Consider the following 20,884-nt stretch of genomic DNA (forward strand, 5'->3'; position numbering starts at 1 on the left):
TCCTGGTCTCATGTTTCTCTATGAATCTTTCCCCCTGTTTCTCTGCTTCTGTCTCTCTGTTTCTGTCTATGTTTCTCTATGAATCTTTCCCCGTCTGTCTGTTTCTGTCTCTCTGTTTCTGTCTCTCTGTTTCTCTATGAATCTTTCCCCCGTCTCACTGTTTCTGTCTCTCTGTTTCACTATGAATCTTTCCCCCTGTCTCTCTGTTTCTGTCTCTCTGTTTCTGTCGCTCTGTTTCTCTATGAATCTTTCCCCCTGTCTCTCTGTTTCTGTCTCTCTGTTTCACTATGAATCTTTCCCCCTGTCTCTCTGTTTCTGTCTCTCTGTTTCTCTATGAATTTTCCCCCCTGTCTCTCTGTTTCTGTCTCTCTGTTTCTCTATGAATCTTTCCCCCTGTCTCTCTGTTTCTGTCTCTCTGTTTCACTATGAATCTTTCCCCCTGTCTCTCTGTTTCTGTCTCTCTGTTTCTCTATGAATCTTTCCCCCTGTCTCTCTGTTTCTGTCTCTCTGTTTCTGTCGCTCTGTTTCTGTCGCTCTGTTTCTCTATGAATCTTTCCCCCTGTCTCTCTGTTTCTGTCTCTCTGTTTCTCTATGAATCTTTCCCCCTGTCTCTCTGTTTCTGTCTCTCTGTTTCACTATGAATCTTTCCCCCTGTCTCTCTGTTTCTGTCTCTCTGTTTCTGTCTCTCTGTTTCACTATGAATCTTTCCCCCTGTCTCTCTGTTTCTGTCTCTCTGTTTCTCTATGAATCTTTCCCCCTGTCTCTCTGTTTCTGTCTCTCTGTTTCACTATGAATCTTTCCCCCTGTCTCTCTGTTTCTGTCTCTCTGTTTCTCTATGAATTTTTCCCCCTGTCTCTCTGTTTCTGTCTCTCTGTTTCTCTATGAATTTTTCCCCCTGTCTCTCTGTTTCTGTCTCTCTGTTTCTCTATGAATCTTTCCCCCTGTCTCTCTGTTTCTGTCTCTCTGTTTCTCTATGAATCTTTCCCCCTGTCTCTCTGTTTCTGTCTCTCTGTTTCTCTATGAATCTTTCCCCCTGTCTCTCTGTTTCTGTCGCTCTGTTTCTGTCTCTCTGTTTCTCTATGAATCTTTCCCCCTGTCTCTCTGTTTCTGTCTCTCTGTTTCTCTATGAATCTTTCCCCCTGTCTCTCTGTTTCTGTCTCTCTGTTTCTCTATGAATCTTTCCCCCTGTCTCTCTGTTTCTGTCTCTCTGTTTCTGTCGCTCTGTTTCTGTCTCTCTGTTTCTGTCTCTCTGTTTCTGTCTCTCTGTTTCTCTATGAATCTTTCCCCCTGTCTCTCTGTTTCTGTCTCTCTGTTTCTCTATGAATTTTTCCCCCTGTCTCTCTGTTTCTGTCTCTCTGTTTCTCTATGAATCTTTCCCCCTGTCTCTCTGTTTCTGTCTCTCTGTTTCTGTCGCTCTGTTTCTGTCTCTCTGTTTCTGTCTCTCTGTTTCACTATGAATCTTTCCCCCTGTCTCTCTGTTTCTGTCGCTCTGTTTCTCTATGAATTTTTCCCCGTCTCTCTGTTTCTCTATGAATCTTTCCCCCTGTCTCTCTGTTTCTCTATGAATCTTTCCCCCTGTCTCTCTGTTTCTGTCGCTCTGTTTCACTATGAATCTTTCCCCCTGTCTCTCTGTTTCTGTCGCTCTGTTTCTCTATGAATCTTTCCCCCTGTCTCTCTGTTTCTTTCGCTCTGTTTCTCTATGAATCTTTCCCCCTGTCTCTATGTTTCTGTCTCTCTGTTACTGTCGCTCTGTTTCTCTATGAATCTTTCCCCCTGTCTCTCTGTTTCTCTATGAATCTTTCCCCCTGTCTCTCTGTTTCTGTCGCTCTGTTTCACTATGAATCTTTCCCCCTGTCTCTCTGTTTCTGTCGCTCTGTTTCTCTATGAATCTTTCCCCCTGTCTCTCTGTTTCTTTCGCTCTGTTTCTCTATGAATCTTTCCCCTGTCTCTCTGTTTCTGTCTCTCTGTTTCACTATGAATCTTTCCCCCTGTCTCTCTGTTTCTGTCGCTCTGTTTCTCTATGAATCTTTCCCCCTGTCTCTCTGTTTCTTTCGCTCTGTTTCTCTATGAATCTTTCCCCCCGTCTCTCTGTTTCTGTCGCTCTGTTTCACTATGAATCTTTCCCCCTGTCTCTCTGTTTCTGTCTCTCTGTTTCTCTATGAATCTTTCCCCCTGTCTCTCTGTTTCTGTCTCTCTGTTTCTCTATGAATCTTTCCCCCTGTCTCTCTGTTTCTGTCGCTCTGTTTCTGTCTCTCTGTTTCTGTCTCTCTGTTTCACTATGAATCTTTCCCCCTGTCTCTCTGTTTCTGTCGCTCTGTTTCTCTATGAATTTTTCCCCGTCTCTCTGTTTCTCTATGAATCTTTCCCCCTGTCTCTCTGTTTCTCTATGAATCTTTCCCCCTGTCTCTCTGTTTCTGTCGCTCTGTTTCACTATGAATCTTTCCCCCTGTCTCTCTGTTTCTGTCGCTCTGTTTCTCTATGAATCTTTCCCCCTGTCTCTCTGTTTCTTTCGCTCTGTTTCTCTATGAATCTTTCCCCCTGTCTCTCTGTTTCTGTCTCTCTGTTACTGTCGCTCTGTTTCTCTATGAATCTTTCCCCCTGTCTCTCTGTTTCTCTATGAATCTTTCCCCCTGTCTCTCTGTTTCTGTCGCTCTGTTTCACTATGAATCTTTCCCCCTGTCTCTCTGTTTCTGTCGCTCTGTTTCTCTATGAATCTTTCCCCCTGTCTCTCTGTTTCTTTCGCTCTGTTTCTCTATGAATCTTTCCCCCTGTCTCTCTGTTTCTGTCTCTCTGTTTCACTATGAATCTTTCCCCCTGTCTCTCTGTTTCTGTCGCTCTGTTTCTCTATGAATCTTTCCCCCTGTCTCTCTGTTTCTTTCGCTCTGTTTCTCTATGAATCTTTCCCCCCGTCTCTCTGTTTCTGTCGCTCTGTTTCACTATGAATCTTTCCCCCTGTCTCTCTGTTTCTGTCTCTCTGTTTCTCTATGAATCTTTCCCCCTGTCTCTCTGTTTCTGTCTCTCTGTTTCACTATGAATCTTTCCCCCTGTCTCTCTGTTTCTGTCGCTCTGTTTCACTATGAATCTTTCCCCCTGTTTCTCTGTTTCTGTCTCTCTGTTTCTGTCTATGTTTCTCTATGAATCTTTCCCCATCTGTCTGTTTCTGTCTGTCTGTTTCTGTCTCTCTGTTTCTGTCTCTCTGTTTCTCTATGAATCTTTCCCCCTGTTTCTCTGTTTCTGTCTCTCTGTTTCTGTCTATGTTTCTCTATGAATATTTCCCCGTCTGTCTGTTTCTGTCTGTCTGTTTCTGTCTCTCTGTTTCTGTCTCTGTTTCTCTATGAATCTTTCCCCCGTCTCTCTGTTTCTGTCTCTGTTTCTGTCTCTCTGTTTCTGTCTCTGTTTCTGTCTCTCTGTTTCTGTCTCTCTGTTTCTGTCTCTCTGTTTCTCTATGAATCTTTCCCCCTGTCTCTCTGTTTCTCTATAAATCTTTCCCCCTGTCTCTCTGTTTCTGTCTCTCTGTTTCTCTATGAATCTTTCCCCCGTCTCTCTGTTTCTGTCTCTGTTTCTGTCTCTCTGTTTCTGTCTCTGTTTCTGTCTCTCTGTTTCTGTCTCTCTGTTTCTGTCTCTCTGTTTCTCTATGAATCTTTCCCCCTGTCTCTCTGTTTCTCTATGAATCTTTCCCCCTGTCTCTCTGTTTCTGTCTCTGTTTCTGTCTCTCTGTTTCTCTATGAATCTTTCCCCCTGTCTCTCTGTTTCTCTATGAATCTTTCCCCGTCTCTCTGTTTCTGTCTCTCTGTTTCTCTATGAATCTTTCCCCGTCTCTCTGTTTCTGTCTCTCTGTTTCTCTATGAATCTTTCCCCCTGTCTCTCTGTTTCTCTATGAATCTTTCCCCCTGTCTCTCTGTTTCTGTCTCTCTGTTTCTGTCTCTCTGTTTCTCTATGAATCTTTCCCCCTGTCTCTCTGTTTCTGTCTCTCTGTTTCTCTATGAATCTTTCCCCCTGTCACTCTGTTTCTGTCTCTCTGTTTCTCTATGAATCTTTCCCCCTGTCTCTCTGTTTCTGTCTCTCTGTTTCTCTATGAATCTTTCCCCCTGTCTCTCTGTTTCTGTCTCTCTGTTTCTCTATGAATCTTTCCCCCTGTCTCTCTGTTTCTCTATGAATCTTTCCCCCTGTCTCTCTGTTTCTGTCTCTCTGTTTCACTATGAATCTTTCCCCCTGTCTCTCTGTTTCTGTCTCTCTGTTTCACTATGAATCTTTCCCCCTGTCTCTCTGTTTCTGTCTCTCTGTTTCTCTATGAATCTTTCCCCGTCTCTCTGTTTCTGTCTCTCTGTTTCACTATGAATCTTTCCCCTGTCTCTCTGTTTCTGTCTCTCTGTTTCTCTGTGAATCTTTCCCCCTGTCTCTCTGTTTCTCTCTGTTTCTCTATGAATCTTTCCCCGTCTCTCTGTTTCTGTCTCTCTGTTTCTCTATGAATCTTTCCCCCTGTCTCTCTGTTTCTCTATGAATCTTTCCCCCTGTCTCTCTGTTTCTGTCACTCTGTTTCACTATGAATCTTTCCCCTGTCTCTCTGTTTCTGTCTCTCTGTTTCTCTATGAATCTTTCCCCCTGTCTCTCTGTTTCTGTCTCTCTGTTTCTCTATGAATCTTTCCCCGTCTCTCTGTGTCTGTCTCTCTGTTTCTCTATGAATCTTTCCCCCTGTCTCTCTGTTTCTGTCTCTCTGTTTCTCTATGAATCTTTCCCCCTGTTTCTCTGTTTCTGTCTCTCTGTTTCTGTCTATGTTTCTCTATGAATATTTCCCCGTCTGTCTGTTTCTGTCTGTCTGTTTCTGTCTCTTGTTTCTGTCTCTCTGTTTCTCTATGAATCTTTCCCCCGTCTCTCTGTTTCTGTCTCTGTTTCTGTCTCTCTGTTTCTGTCTCTGTTTCTGTCTCTCTGTTTCTGTCTCTCTGTTTCTGTCTCTCTGTTTCTGTCTCTCTGTTTCTCTATGAATCTTTCCCCCTGTCTCTCTGTTTCTCTATAAATCTTTCCCCGTCTCTCTGTTTCTCTTTGAATCTTTCCCCGTCTCTCTGTTTCCCTCTCTGTTTCACTATGAATCTTTCCCCGTCTCTCTGTTTCTCTATGAATCTTTCCCCCTGTGTCTCTGTTTCTCTATGAATCTTTCCCCGTCTCTCTGTTTCTGTCTCTCTGTTTCTCTATGAATCTTTCCCCATCTCTCTGTTTCTGTCTCTCTGTTTCTCTATGAATCATTCCCCCTGTCTCTCTGTTTCTCTATGAATCTTTCCCCCTGTCTCTCTGTTTCTGTCTCTCTGTTTCTGTCTCTCTGTTTCTCTATGAATCTTTCCCCCTGTCTCTCTGTTTCTGTCTCTCTGTTTCTCTATGAATCTTTCCCCCTGTCACTCTGTTTCTGTCTCTCTGTTTCTCTGTGAATCTTTCCCCCTGTCTCTCTGTTTCTGTCTCTCTGTTTCTCTATGAATCTTTCCCCCTGTCTCTCTGTTTCTGTCTCTCTGTTTCTCTATGAATCTTTCCCCCTGTCTCTCTGTTTCTGTCTCTCTGTTTCTCTATGAATCTTTCCCCCTGTCTCTCTGTTTCTGTCTCTCTGTTTCACTATGAATCTTTCCCCCTGTCTCTCTGTTTCTGTCTCTCTGTTTCACTATGAATCTTTCCCCGTCTCTCTGTTTCTGTCTCTCTGTTTCTCTATGAATCTTTCCCCGTCTCTCTGTTTCTGTCTCTCTGTTTCACTATGAATCTTTCCCCTGTCTCTCTGTTTCTGTCTCTCTGTTTCTCTATGAATCTTTCCCCCTGTCTCTCTGTTTCTCTATGAATCTTTCCCCCTGTCTCTCTGTTTCTGTCTCTCTGTTTCTCTATGAATCTTTCCCCCTGTCTCTCTGTTTCTCTATGAATCTTTCCCCCTGTCTCTCTGTTTCTGTCACTCTGTTTCACTATGAATCTTTCCCCCTGTCTCTCTGTTTCTGTCTCTCTGTTTCTCTATGAATCTTTCCCCCTGTCTCTCTGTTTCTGACTCTCTGTTTCTCTATGAATCTTTCCCCCTGTCTCTCTGTTTCTCTATGAATCTTTCCCCGTCTCTCTGTGTCTGTCTCTCTGTTTCTCTATGAATCTTTCCCCCTGTCTCTCTGTTTCTGTCTCTCTGTTTCTCTATGAATCTTTCCCCCTGTTTCTCTGTTTCTGTCTCTCTGTTTCTGTCTATGTTTCTCTATGAATATTTCCCCGTCTGTCTGTTTCTGTCTGTCTGTTTCTGTCTCTCTGTTTCTGTCTCTCTGTTTCTCTATGAATCTTTCCCCCGTCTCTCTGTTTCTGTCTCTGTTTCTGTCTCTCTGTTTCTGTCTCTGTTTCTGTCTCTCTGTTTCTGTCTCTCTGTTTCTGTCTCTCTGTTTCTGTCTCTCTGTTTCTCTATGAATCTTTCCCCCTGTCTCTCTGTTTCTCTATAAATCTTTCCCCGTCTCTCTGTTTCTCTTTGAATCTTTCCCCGTCTCTCTGTTTCCCTCTCTGTTTCACTATGAATCTTTCCCCGTCTCTCTGTTTCTCTATGAATCTTTCCCCCTGTCTCTCTGTTTCTGTCTCTGTTTCTGTCTCTCTGTTTCTCTATGAATCTTTCCCCCTGTCTCTCTGTTTCTCTATGAATCTTTCCCCGTCTCTCTGTTTCTGTCTCTCTGTTTCTCTATGAATCTTTCCCCATCTCTCTGTTTCTGTCTCTCTGTTTCTCTATGAATCTTTCCCCCTGTCTCTCTGTTTCTCTATGAATCTTTCCCCCTGTCTCTCTGTTTCTGTCTCTCTGTTTCTCTATGAATCTTTCCCCCTGTCTCTCTGTTTCTCTATGAATCTTTCCCCCTGTCTCTCTGTTTCTGTCACTCTGTTTCACTATGAATCTTTCCCCCTGTCTCTCTGTTTCTGTCTCTCTGTTTCTCTATGAATCTTTCCCCCTGTCTCTCTGTTTCTGACTCTCTGTTTCTCTATGAATCTTTCCCCCTGTCTCTCTGTTTCTCTATGAATCTTTCCCCGTCTCTCTGTGTCTGTCTCTCTGTTTCTCTATGAATCTTTCCCCCTGTCTCTCTGTTTCTGTCTCTCTCTATGTTTCTCTATGAATCTTTCCCCCTGTTTCTCTGTTTCTGTCTCTCTGTTTCTGTCTATGTTTCTCTATGAATATTTCCCCGTCTGTCTGTTTCTGTCTGTCTGTTTCTGTCTCTCTGTTTCTGTCTCTCTGTTTCTCTATGAATCTTTCCCCCGTCTCTCTGTTTCTGTCTCTGTTTCTGTCTCTCTGTTTCTGTCTCTGTTTCTGTCTCTCTGTTTCTGTCTCTCTGTTTCTGTCTCTCTGTTTCTCTATGAATCTTTCCCCCTGTCTCTCTGTTTCTCTATAAATCTTTCCCCGTCTCTCTGTTTCTCTTTGAATCTTTCCCCGTCTCTCTGTTTCCCTCTCTGTTTCACTATGAATCTTTCCCCGTCTCTCTGTTTCTCTATGAATCTTTCCCCCCGTCTCTCTGTTTCTGTCTCTGTTTCTGTCTCTCTGTTTCTCTATGAATCTTTCCCCCTGTCTCTCTGTTTCTCTATGAATCTTTCCCCGTCTCTCTGTTTCTGTCTCTCTGTTTCTCTATGAATCTGTTTTCCCTGTTTCTGTCTCTCTGTTTCTGTCTCTCTGTTTCTCTATGAATCTTTCCCCCTGTCTCTCTGTTTCTCTATGAATCTTTCCCCTGTCTCTCTGTTTCTGTCACTCTGTTTCACTATGAATCTTTCCCCTGTCTCTCTGTTTCTGTCTCTCTGTTTCTCTATGAATCTTTCCCCTGTCTCTCTGTTTCTGACTCTCTGTTTCTCTATGAATCTTTCCCCTGTCTCTCTGTTTCTCTATGAATCTTTCCCCGTCTCTCTGTTTCTGTCTCTCTGTTTCTCTATGAATCTTTCCCCTGTCTCTCTGTTTCTGTCTCTCTGTTTTCTATGAATCTTTCCCCCTGTCTCTCTGTTTCTCTATGAATCTTTCCCCTGTCTCTCTGTTTCTGTCTCTCTGTTTCTCTATGAATCTTTCCCCCTGTCTCTCTGTTTCTCTATGAATCTTTCCCCCTGTCTCTCTGTTTCTGTCACTCTGTTTCACTATGAATCTTTCCCCCTGTCTCTCTGTTTCTGTCTCTCTCTGTTTCTCTATGAATCTTTCCCCCTGTCTCTCTGTTTCTGACTCTCTGTTTCTCTATGAATCTTTCCCCCTGTCTCTCTGTTTCTCTATGAATCTTTCCCCGTCTCTCTGTGTCTGTCTCTCTGTTTCTCTATGAATCTTTCCCCCTGTCTCTCTGTTTCTGTCTCTCTGTTTCTCTATGAATCTTTCCCCCTGTTTCTCTGTTTCTGTCTCTCTGTTTCTGTCTATGTTTCTCTATGAATATTTCCCCGTCTGTCTGTTTCTGTCTGTCTGTTTCTGTCTCTCTGTTTCTGTCTCTCTGTTTCTCTATGAATCTTTCCCCCGTCTCTCTGTTTCTGTCTCTGTTTCTGTCTCTCTGTTTCTGTCTCTGTTTCTGTCTCTCTGTTTCTGTCTCTCTGTTTCTGTCTCTCTGTTTCTGTCTCTCTGTTTCTCTATAAATCTTTCCCCGTCTCTCTGTTTCTCTTTGAATCTTTCCCCGTCTCTCTGTTTCCCTCTCTGTTTCACTATGAATCTTTCCCCGTCTCTCTGTTTCTCTATGAATCTTTCCCCCTGTCTCTCTGTTTCTGTCTCTGTTTCTGTCTCTCTGTTTCTCTATGAATCTTTCCCCCTGTCTCTCTGTTTCTCTATGAATCTTTCCCCGTCTCTCTGTTTCTGTCTCTCTGTTTCTCTATGAATCTTTCCCCATCTCTCTGTTTCTGTCTCTCTGTTTCTCTATGAATCTTTCCCCCTGTCTCTCTGTTTCTCTATGAATCTTTCCCCCTGTCTCTCTGTTTCTGTCTCTCTGTTTCTCTATGAATCTTTCCCCCTGTCTCTCTGTTTCTGTCTCTCTGTTTCTCTATGAATCTTTCCCCCTGTCACTCTGTTTCTGTCTCTCTGTTTCTCTGTGAATCTTTCCCCCTGTCTCTCTGTTTCTGTCTCTCTGTTTCTCTATGAATCTTTCCCCCTGTCTCTCTGTTTCTGTCTCTCTGTTTCTCTATGAATCTTTCCCCCTGTCTCTCTGTTTCTGTCTCTCTGTTTCTCTATGAATCTTTCCCCCTGTCTCTCTGTTTCTGTCTCTCTGTTTCACTATGAATCTTTCCCCCTGTCTCTCTGTTTCTGTCTCTCTGTTTCACTATGAATCTTTCCCCCTGTCTCTCTGTTTCTGTCTCTCTGTTTCTCTATGAATCTTTCCCCGTCTCTCTGTTTCTGTCTCTCTGTTTCACTATGAATCTTTCCCCTGTCTCTCTGTTTCTGTCTCTCTGTTTCTCTATGAATCTTTCCCCCTGTCTCTCTGTTTCTCTATGAATCTTTCCCCGTCTCTCTGTTTCTGTCTCTCTGTTTCTCTATGAATCTTTCCCCCTGTCTCTCTGTTTCTCTATGAATCTTTCCCCCTGTCTCTCTGTTTCTGTCACTCTGTTTCACTATGAATCTTTCCCCCTGTCTCTCTGTTTCTGTCTCTCTGTTTCTCTATGAATCTTTCCCCCTGTCTCTCTGTTTCTGTCTCTCTGTTTCTCTATGAATCTTTCCCCCTGTCTCTCTGTTTCTCTATGAATCTTTCCCCGTCTCTCTGTGTCTGTCTCTCTGTTTCTCTATGAATCTTTCCCCCTGTCTCTCTGTTTCTGTCTCTCTGTTTCTCAATGAATCTTTCCCCCTGTCTCTCTGTTTCTCTATGAATCTTTCCCCCTGTCTCTCTGTTTCTGTCTCTCTGTTTCTCTATGAATCTTTCCCCCCGTCTCTCTGTTTCTGTCTCTCTGTTTCTCTATGAATCTTTCCCCCTGTCTCTCTGTTTCTCTATGAATCTTTCCCCGTCTCTCTGTTTCTGTCTCTCTGTTTCTCTATGAATCTTTCCCCCTGTCTCTCTGTTTCTGTCGCTCTGTTTCTCTATGAATCTTTCCCCCCGTCTCTCTGTTTCTGTCTCTCTGTTTCTCTATGAATCTTTCCCCCTGTCTCTCTGTTTTTGTCTCTCTGTTTCTCTATGAATCTTTCCCCCCGTCTCTCTGTTTCTGTCTCTCTGTTTCTCTATGAATCTTTCCCCCTGTCTCTCTGTTTTTGTCTCTCTGTTTCTCTATGAATCTTTCCCCCCGTCTCTCTGTTTCTGTCTCTCTGTTTCTCTATGAATCTTTCCCCGTCTCTCTGTTTCTGTCTCTCTGTTTCACTATGAATCTTTCCCCCCGTCTCTCTGTTTCTGTCTCTCTGTTTCTCTATGAATCTTTCCCCCCGTCTCTCTGTTTCTGTCTCTCTGTTTCTCTATGAATCTTTCCCCCTGTCTCTCTGTTTCTGTCTCTTTGTTTCACTATGAATCTTTCCCCCTGTCTCTCTGTTTCTGTCTCTCTGTTTCACTATGAATCTTTCCCCCTGTCTCTCTGTTTCTGTCGCTCTGTTTCTCTATGAATCTTTCCCCCTGTCTCTCTGTTTCTGTCTCTCTGTTTCACTATGAATCTTTCCCCCCGTCTCTCTGTTTCTGTCTCTCTGTTTCACTATGAATCTTTCCCCCCGTCTCTCTGTTTCTGTCGCTCTGTTTCTTTCTCTCTGTTTCTCATGTTTCTCTCTTTTAGAATGTCTATAGCCTTGGTCACAGTATTGTTGAAGCAGCAATATACAATTCAAGTGAACAAAAGCTACTTCATAAAAGCTGTGCATGAGCGGAGGATGAAATAACACCAAGACACATAACATTCACATAACTCAACACTATTCTTAGGTTACCGGGCATAGAAACAGGCTGGGTATGATTCAATAATGTTATAATTACTTAATGACATTTACTTTAATCAGTAGGACAGAGCGTGGGAGCTGGATTTTGTCCAGACCATGCATTTCTTTGTTCAATCAGATAAAAAATAATAATGCCAATCCAATAGCCCCAATACAATCCAATAGCCCCAATACAATCCAATAGTCCCAATTCAATCCAATAGCCCCAATACAATCCAATAGCCCCAATACAATACAATAGTCCCAATACAATACAATAGTCCCAATTCAATCCAATAGACCCAATTCAATCCAATAGCCCCAATACAATCCAATAGTCCCAATTCAATCCAATAGCCCCAATACAATCCAATAGTCCCAATACAATCCAATAGTCCCAATACAATCCAATAGCCCCAATACAATCCAATAGTCCCAATTCAATCCAATAGCCCCAATACAATCCAATAGCCCCAATACAATACAATAGTCCCAATACAATCCAATAGTCCCAATTCAATCCAATAGTCCCAATTCAATCCAATAGCCCCAATTCAATCCAATAGCCCCAATACAATCCAATAGCCCCAATACAATACAATAGTCCCAATTCAATCCAATAGCCCCAATACAATCCAATAGCCCTAATACAATACAATAGCCCCAATACAATCCACTACCCCCAATACAATCCAATAGACCCAATACAATCCAATAGCCCCAATGAAATCCAATAGCCCAATACAATCCAATACAATCCAATACCCCCAATACATATGCAAGTTGTAATGCAGAATATGCCACAAGCAGATGCAGAATGCCGTGGCAGTGTGGTGGCAGGGTGGGAATGATGCACAGCCACAAGCAGATGCTCTTTATCTTTCTGCTGCAGAGTGAAATGTAGAGGAATGTAAGCTGTGCATTTACAGGGGCCCTGAGGAAATATAATACTCCTGCTTTGTGGATGTACTAATGTAATTATGAAAAGTTCCCGCTTTGGCTCAAGATTGCTATCCCCCACTAACATAAACATTTGTCCACAAGAACACCTTTTCAGTCTAATATGACCGTTTTATCTGTGTGTGCCCCTCCCCCCTCCCAGTAAAACCAGGGTGAAATGGTAAAATCAGATTTTTTTTGTAACACATTTAGTGTGCACACGCAGATGCATACACACACACACACACACACACACACACACACACACACACACACACACACACACACACACACACACACACACACACACACACACACACACACACACACACACACACACACACACACACACACACACACACACACACACACACACACACACACACACACACACACCACATTTTGGAATACAGGGTCTGTGATCTGAGTTTCAATGAAACATCTTGTTTGATGTATTTGGAAGGTGGACATTAAATAATGTCCAAATCACCAGCAGGTAAAACATCAAACAGAAACAAATGAAAACACTGTAATGACTGCTCGGACTCCGGCTTATTGTGCCTTCATTTGCGACCGGGCCCTGTGGACACAGCTACAGGACTGTCTGATTATAGATTAAAGATGGGTTGATTAGTCCAGTACTTTCATCTCTACCAAACTTCGACCACTTCTCATTTGCTACACGAATAGGGTCATCATTGATATGCTGTATCATAGTCTAAGCCAAAGTAATGCCCAGTTGGAAAGCTTGATGGCTAGAAAGGTGAATGGTGACATTCAGGGTGCGTGTTCTTTTATCAATGGCAGGTGACTGTGTTCCAATAGGGAATGAAGCTGCTCCCTAACCCCTCCCCCTCCTCAGAGTATATTATAGTATTATCCCGCCTCCCACTCATCATGGGGAAAGAACATGATCACCAGTATATTGGACGGTACTACAATGCACTTCTCTTGAAGATGATAAGGCAAGAAAGCTAATATAACAGACAGATTACTTAGTGATAATAAACCAATATATATGCATCATGCAACAACAAAATTACCTAAAGTCTTGGGAGAGAAGGGAGGCCCATATTTTTCATTCATCATTATTTTTTGCATGAGCTACGAACACATATAGAGGATTCTGACACAAAATGAACACCGTCACATCCTGGACCCTGTCGTGTTGATATTGGTGTTAGAAAGGGGGATTTGATTGTGTGCCACTGATTTAACAGTCAGAAGAACTAATGGATACCATTTCTGTCTCTGTATATAGTATGAAGGAAGTTAGAGGCAGTTTCGCAAGCCAACTAGCTAGCATTAGCACAATGACTGGAGGTCTATGGGTATCTGCTAGCACGTTAGCAGATACCCATAGACTTTGTCATTGCTCTAATGGTAGTTACCAATTGCGCTATTAAGCAACTTCAAACTGCACGCAGAGAAATAAAAATGGTATCCAGGAGTTCATCTGACTCTGGGGAAGTAGATAAAGGGCTTCATTGCCAAAATCCTGAAGTATCCCTTTAAGAGGTAGCTTTATCGTAAACATCTAAATCAGTGGCACACAATCAAATCCCCCTTTCTAACATCAGTAACAACACGACAGGGTCCAGGATGTGACTGTGTTCATTTTGTGTCAGAATCCTCTATATGTGTTCGTAGCTCAGGCAAAAAAATAATGATGAATGAAAAATACGGGCCTCCCTTCTCTCCCAAGACTTATTTTTGGAGAAATCCTGACGTATCCTGTTAAGACAAGACAAGATCCACTCCTTTCCAACTGAACTGCGAGTCCAAGAGAGCCTGCTTGTACTGTATTTATGGTCCTGGTCCCTGGTCATCAGCTTTCATCTGATTTTCATTACAACTGAAGTGAACGCAAAGCCAAGTTTCCAAATAATATAACAGACCGGTTCAGTGTCTCCCGGCCGGGGCCTGATGGATCTGGATGGCTCTGTGTAAACGGAGAGGCTGACATTCAAACACCGCGGCAGGGAGCCACAGTGGATTTAGCAGCTCTGCTCCTCTCTGGCCTGCCGTGGCCACAGCCCCCGCTCCTCTCTCTCACTCCAACGTCTGACAGAGAATTGGCATCTCACATGGTCTAATGAAGTGTATGTCACAGTTCAAATGCAGAACCGAGCAGACGTACGTTGTCTACTAAGAACAGCTGGGTGGTCAGCTTCAAGCAGGACCTACGGGCTGGAAGACCTTACTAGGCAATGATATTTGAATTAACGTTATTGAGCAGGATCAATCAGATAACTCTCCTGTTGACATTTCTTTCCATGACTACAGGTCTAAACAGAAGCTTAGCTCTCATCTTGCTCCATGTCTGGACATGAAAGAAAAGTAACAGTGAGCCATTGCAAACCAGAAAAAATCTCACATTTATTTGATATCAAACAAGAGTTGAATTTTTATATCAGCTGACAATGGGCACTTACAAAATAAATGAACTTAATCTAAACCGTGCTGAAAGTCGCACTACCCAAACATTTTTATTTTTTTCAAATTTTCAATAATTCTGTTAATAAATTAATGTCAAAGGAAATATGCTCGTAATATGCTTGAAATATCGCATTGACACAAATGTTTTTATTTTCTTTCAAGTAAAATAAATTACACAAGGATCCAATTCACTCCAAATCTGTGCATGGCATGGTGTTAACAACAAATATTACCGCCAAAACTCTTCGTTCATGAAAGCAAAAAGCACTTCACAAGCAGAGATGTGAGTATTGTTTCTTATGAGATTTTCAAAAAAGTATATATATTTTATGTTCAAACAGACTACAACGTGTCAAGTGAGAGGAAAAAAGACGTTTGCACCGTTTGAGCAACCTGTTTTGAGGACAATCTCCTCAATATTGAAAGGTTGTATAATTGGTTGCCACAACATTTGTATTCTTTTCTTTTTTTTTTACACTGTAGTACAGCAAAATATATTTGATTTAGCTGTTACTCTGACAACAGTTAAATGTGCAATAGAGAAAATATAATGCCTGAGTCTGAATTAGTGGTTCTTCATTTGACATTCCTCAATGTGGAGTGAAATGACTCTTAGGTTCTGGAGTGGAATGACTCAACAGATCCTCATACTGGAAACCCTTCCAGGAAGACTTCCCCAGTGTTCCTAAAGTTCTAAACCTAGAGTTTGAAACCATATTTTTCTTCTTCTTCCATATAATACAAATGCAAGCTGGACAGGGATGGCGCCAGACAGATTCCTCTCTGACACATTGAGTAGTCTGTGCATTTCCTTCTCTGTAGTCCCACAGCAGAGCGGAGCAGTTCTTGTCCAAAGGACATTTGTATGTGACCGAGTGTATGTGTGAATAAGCCATCCATCTCCTACCTACCAGCCACAAACATTTCACTTCTTGCTCTGACGGGTCATTGGGAGTGCAGAGGAGGGCCAGGAGGACCGGTGAGGGCTGGCAATAGTCTTGACATCAACCAAAGCCCACACACACATACATATGTTCAAACCTGTGCAAAAACACCAGAGAGGTGCTTCCTCTCCTTCCTCCATCCACCTGCTCAGAGGCTGGTAATGAGCTGCATCTGTCCATCCTGGGGGCCCTGTCCCTCAGGTTCACAGTCTTCAGCGCTGGGGGGCACAATGCACCCATCGCTGGTGCCCCGGTGTATGTGGTAGTAAGACAGGGGCTGGGGCCCATCGACCAGCTCAGGCATGCTCTTATGGTACAGGTCCTCCCCCTCACTCCTGGGGGAAGGGGACAGGTCGTCGGCTTCATCGGGGGGGTAGGGTGAGGCCGAGGGGGAGTCTCTCAGGTTGGGCATGCTGGTGTACTGGGAGTCCCCGTCCTCCATCGCCCCCACTGTCTTTGAGCCGTGGCCCCCAGGCCCCTCCACAGCCCTCCTGGGGGCCTTGTGGGCGCTGTAGAGCAGGGAGTGAGTCCTCTGGGGTAGGAGGGGGGCCTCTAACGCCTCCTTATGGTGGGGGTGCAGCAGCAACTCCAGGGTAGGGTGACCTCCTCCAATTACCCCGACTATACTACCGCTCTGGGGGGACGTAGCCTCAGCACGGTCATTCACTATGGCATCATCCTCGCTGCCGCTTCCACCCCCACCATCCCTATCCCTGTCCCCAGTCACCCTGGTCTGGGGAGGGGCCCGGTCCCTGTCCCTCTCCCTGCTATCCCGGTGGGGGTTGTGGCCCTTAGGGGGCCCGCGGGGCCTCAGGTTGTTGTGAACCAGCTCAGAGATGATCATCTTCTCGAAGGCAGCGTCGTCCAGGCTGAGGCCCCCCAGGTCCCCTGGGCCGCAGACCACACCCCCGCCCACAACATCCTCATAGTCATCGTCATGGTCACGCAGGGAGTAGCAGTTGTTAAAGTTTCCGTTGAGGGGGAGGGTGTCCATGGCACTGATGTCCTTGCTGTGGGTCAGAGAGTGCTGCCCTGCAACGAGAGGTACGACACATGGATTAGATATCACTAAAGCACGGTTTATAAATCATTATTAAATTACAAATCAATACAATACAGTTTGATACTGCTCAGGACACTTCACTGTTAAGTGTTTTCAATAGTTGCTAACTCGATTTTTATGTTCAAATTTTAATATTTATACATAATATACAGTTCAAGAGGTTCAAATTTCAAATCATTATCTATCATGTCTGTTTCCATTTTGCATCATCATGTCTGACATTATCATAGCCGATACTGAAGTTATCCTGAACAATATTCGACAAATGAGAAAAAAGAAAAAAAAGAAACATTACACATCCAGCAACAACACACTGATAATGTAGCTAGCCAGGTAGCAACAACATAGCAAGATAAACATATCATATCACAGGTTATGAGAGAAAGAAATACTGTGGGGGAGGTGGAGGTAGAAAAGAGACAATGAATAAAACGTTCATTCCAGCCTTAAAAAAATAAAAAAAGAAGGAGTAATGTGGAACACAGACGCAGGGCCACCTTGTTCACCCACTGGGGCCACACAAGCACAGCCCCCCGTACACACACACACACGACCACGACACAGGCACGGTGCAATGACTCACTTTGCCACCACTCACATCAAGTGTGTCTGCTCAGGCTATCTGGCCTAAGAACTGCTGATATGCAACAAAAAAAAGTAAAACATATGCTTTTTATTGCGGCATAAAAAACAAGAAAATCACTGAAATAAGATAAAAGAGGAAGGAGGCCTGGATTCAGTCGGCCCCGCTCAGATTTGGGTCCCCTTAAAAAGTTAACGATTTAACTCGAATTTACAGATTCACCTGAAAAAAATGTCAAACATTTGAGAAAGCTCTAGAGAAATAATCCTGAGAACAACTGAATCCAGGACTTGGCAGGTGGAGGGGTTTCAGCAGCAAGCAATCACAGCCTCTTTACAGTCTAAAATGGCAAGTACACTATCATATCATTACTATCTCTCTCTCTCTGCTTAGAATTTGATTGAGGGATGATTTGATTTAACAGGTTTCTATCTATCTACTTCTCCCAGATGGGTAGGAAATACTTTGTACACAATAGATCACATTGATAACCTCTTGTGAAGCTCAAAGATTGGCTAGAAGAATGTCGGCAGAAGATGAAGACTTGGAATAGGGGGATCAGTCTAAATGAGTAAGGGAAGAGGATGAAAAAAAGAGCCGTATTTTGGCAGTTAGTGACTGCCTCGCTTCAAGCTCCGCGAAAGGGGGGAGATTGAAGTTTTAGATTTCAGTTAAATGAGTCTGAATAGACCTGACTGTGAGATGGAGGAATAAAATTGGAGCTGGGCTGTGACACACACTGCCGTGGAGATAAGGACCGTCTCTTTCTCTCTTTAGTAGGGAGAAAAGAGTGTAAAAACAGACATCAAAGATTATTTTTTTTAAAGAGCGAAAGGAGGGAACGGGGAGGGAGGGGTGGGGGAGGAGTGTGAGGGCAAAGAAAGGGGGCTAGGGGGAAAAAAGACAGAAATGGCGTGAAAACAGCCCCACTGCAGGATTTGCATTTGTTTAAGCAGGGAGAGTCATTTTGACGCAGACAGATATTCTACAGGGAGAGGGGTAAGTGATGTGAACAGAATTTAACTGGACACTGCCAGAGCCAGACATCTGCATTCTGGGAAAGATTCCAACGGAGATTCGCCCAAGACGTTCTCTTTACCGTTACTGCAGCAAATGAACATCTGCACTGTATTACCTTTGTATTAATACACTTCATAGAAGCCATGTTGATCCTTCAGGATGGGGAGGATCATCTATAACGACTACAGCAGAACACATTAGGAATAAGCTAACATTTTCAACTTGAGCCTCTTCAATACTTTACACTCTCTTATTGATTTTCTATTTCACCTTTATTTAACCAGGTAGGCTAGTTGAGAACAAGTTCTCATTTACAACTGCGACCTGGCCAAGATAAAGCAAAGCAGTGCGACACATACAACAACACAGAGTTACACATGGAATAAACAAACGTACAGTCAATAACACAATATAAAAATCTGTATACAGTGTGTGCAAATGAAGTAAGGAGGTAAGGCAATAAATAGGCCATAGTGGCGAAGTAATTACAATGTAGCAATTAACACTGGCGTGATAGATGTGCAGATGAGGATGTGCAAGTAGAAATGCTGGTGTGCAAAAGAGCAGAAAAACCTTCACCCAAATCCAGACAGCTGATGTTCTGATAGAGCTGCAAAATCTGGACCTCTACTAATCAGCTGGTCTAGACAATCTGGACCCTCTCTTCCTAAAATTATCTGCCGCCATTGTTGCAACCCCTATTACTAGTCTGTTCAACCTCTCATATCGTCTGAGATTCCTAAAGATTGGAAACCTGCTGCGGTCATCCCCCTCTTCAAAGGGGGAGACACTCTAGATCCAAACTGTTACAGACCTATATCCATCCTGCCCTGACTTTCTAATGTCTTCGAAAGCCAAGTGAACAAACAGATCACTGACCATTTCGAATCCCACCGTACCTTCTTCGCTATGCATTCCGGTTTCTGAGCAGGTCACAGGTGCACCTCAGCCACGCTCAAGGTCCTAAATAATATCATAACAGCCATCGATAAAAGACAGTACTGTGCAGCCGTCTTCATCGACCTGGCCAAGGCTTTCGACTCGGTCAATCACCGCATTCTTATCGGCAGACTCAACAGCCTTGGTTTCTCTAATGACTGCCTCGCCTGGTTCACTAACTACTTCTCAGATAGAGTTCAGTGTGTCAAATCGGAGGGCCTGTTGTCCGGACCTCTGGCAGTCTCTATGGGGGTGCCACAGGGTTCAATTCTCGGGCCGACTCTTTTCTCTGTATATATCAATGATGTCACTCTTGCTGCTGGTGATTCTCTGATCCACCTCTATGCAGACAACACCATTCTGTATACATCTGGCCCGTCTTTGGACACTGTGTTAACTAACCTCCAAACTAGCTTCAATGCCATACAACACTCCTTCCGTGGCCTCCAACTGCTCTTAAATGCTAGTAAAACTAAATGCATGATCTTCAACCGATTGCCGCGCGCCTAGCATCACTACTCTGGATGGTTCTGACTTAGAATATGTGGACAACTATAAAAACCTAGGTGTCTGGCTAGACTGTAAACTCTCCTTCCAGACTCATATTAAGCATCTCCAATCCAAAATTAAATCTAGAATCGGCTTCCTATTTCGCAACAAAGCCTCCTTCACTCATGCTGCCAAACATACCCTTTTAAAACTGAATATCCGTCCGATCCTTGACTTCGGCGATGTAATTGACAAAATAGCCTCCAGCACTCTACTCAGCCAATTGGATGCAGTCTATCACAGTGCCATCCGTTTTGTCACCAAAGCCCCATATACTACCCACCACTGCGACCTGTATGCTCTCGTTGGCTGGGCCTCGCTACATATTCGTCGCCAAATCCACTGGTTCCAGGTCATCTAGAAGTCTTTGCTAGGTAAAGCGCCGCCTCATCTCAGCTCACTGGACACCATAGCAACACCCACCCGTAGCACGAGCTCCAGCAGGTATATTTCACTGGTGTTCCCCAAAGCCAACACCTACTTTGGCCGCCTTTCCTTCCAGTTCCCTGCTGCCAATGACTGGAATGAATTGCAAAAATGACTGAAGTTGGAGACTTACATCTCCCTCTCTAACTTTAAGCGTCAGCTGTCAGAGCAGCTTACCGATCGCTGGGTGATTCACCATTATATACCTAGGCCCGGGAATTGCCAGGGACTTCACGATACCGTATTATCACGATACTTAGGTGCCGATATGATATGTATTGCGATTCTCACGATTCTATATGTATTGCAATTTCAGACTGCGATTTCATCGCGAATCGATATTCCAAACATATTCCTCCCCATATGTCTGCTGCAGAGGGACCAGAGAGACATGAGAAAACACGTTCTGATCAGTTCTGCTGCAGGTACAGCCAAGTAGCACAAAAATAATACTGCAATATTGTCAAAATGATACGATGCAACATATCGTCAAAAATCATTTCCTGATCTGTAACTGTATACATCGCCCCCATCACCACATATAACACTACTTGACATCTGTCTGTTAGGAAGTTACACCCAAACCAGTCAACATCTATTGAGGTCCATTCCTAAGTGTTTCATGTCTTTCAACTGTTAGTCATTAATAATGTTTGAGTGCGTTCATTTTCTTTAACTGTGAGTCATTGTGTTTGAGGATGCAGGTATGTGGACTATCTCCCTTATGATTGGCTGTGTCTTTCATGTATTTCCATGATTCAGCCAGGCCTGTAGAGAGGCCTGTAGAGAGGCCTGTACAGAGGCCTGTAGAGAGGCAGGTCATGGGATGATCACACTGACGCATACAATAACCTGTTAATTAGAATCTGTCACTGTTAATTTATTACCATCGCTCAACTAGAATAAGTTATCTTATACTGTAATTACCTATGATGACTGTGAATTTTAATGTCCCAAAAGCATTGTTTGCTTTGCAGGTGGCGTGGGGCTATTTGTAGATTCTAGATACATTTGTGGTGTTTTGATTATGGTCATTGGTATATTGATTGTAATGAAATAGCAACGATATCATGAAATGTCTGATTTCTGTGACAATCTGTTCGTGGTAGGTTCCGAACTCTTTCCAACCTCCAGAGAAAAGGGCAGATGATTTGCCTTAAGTGTTCTCAGTGTGAAGC

At 43.5% G+C, this 20,884-nt stretch overlaps 1 protein-coding gene across 13 annotated transcripts in view; it reads right to left on the bottom strand.

Moving 5' to 3' along the window:
• Positions 1–14,102: 14,102 nt before the first annotated feature.
• The window catches only part of LOC124009345 (adhesion G protein-coupled receptor L2-like), a 135,640-nt gene continuing 128,858 nt past the window's right edge, over positions 14,103–20,884 (bottom strand). For 8 of the 13 annotated variants that reach the window (XM_046321048.1, XM_046321049.1, XM_046321047.1 and 5 more), the window contains one exon: positions 14,103–16,158. In XM_046321048.1, coding sequence (XP_046177004.1) covers positions 15,275–16,158 — 884 coding nt within the window. In that variant the 3' untranslated portion in view covers positions 14,103–15,274. Of the gene's footprint in view, positions 16,159–16,772; positions 16,827–20,884 lie in introns of those variants that run through there. The other 5 variants (XM_046321050.1, XM_046321045.1, XM_046321044.1 and 2 more) reach the window with 4 other exon arrangements.

Source organism: Oncorhynchus gorbuscha, linkage group LG22, assembly GCF_021184085.1.
Source record: "Oncorhynchus gorbuscha isolate QuinsamMale2020 ecotype Even-year linkage group LG22, OgorEven_v1.0, whole genome shotgun sequence".
In the NCBI taxonomy this organism is placed as follows: Eukaryota; Metazoa; Chordata; class Actinopteri; order Salmoniformes; family Salmonidae; genus Oncorhynchus; species Oncorhynchus gorbuscha.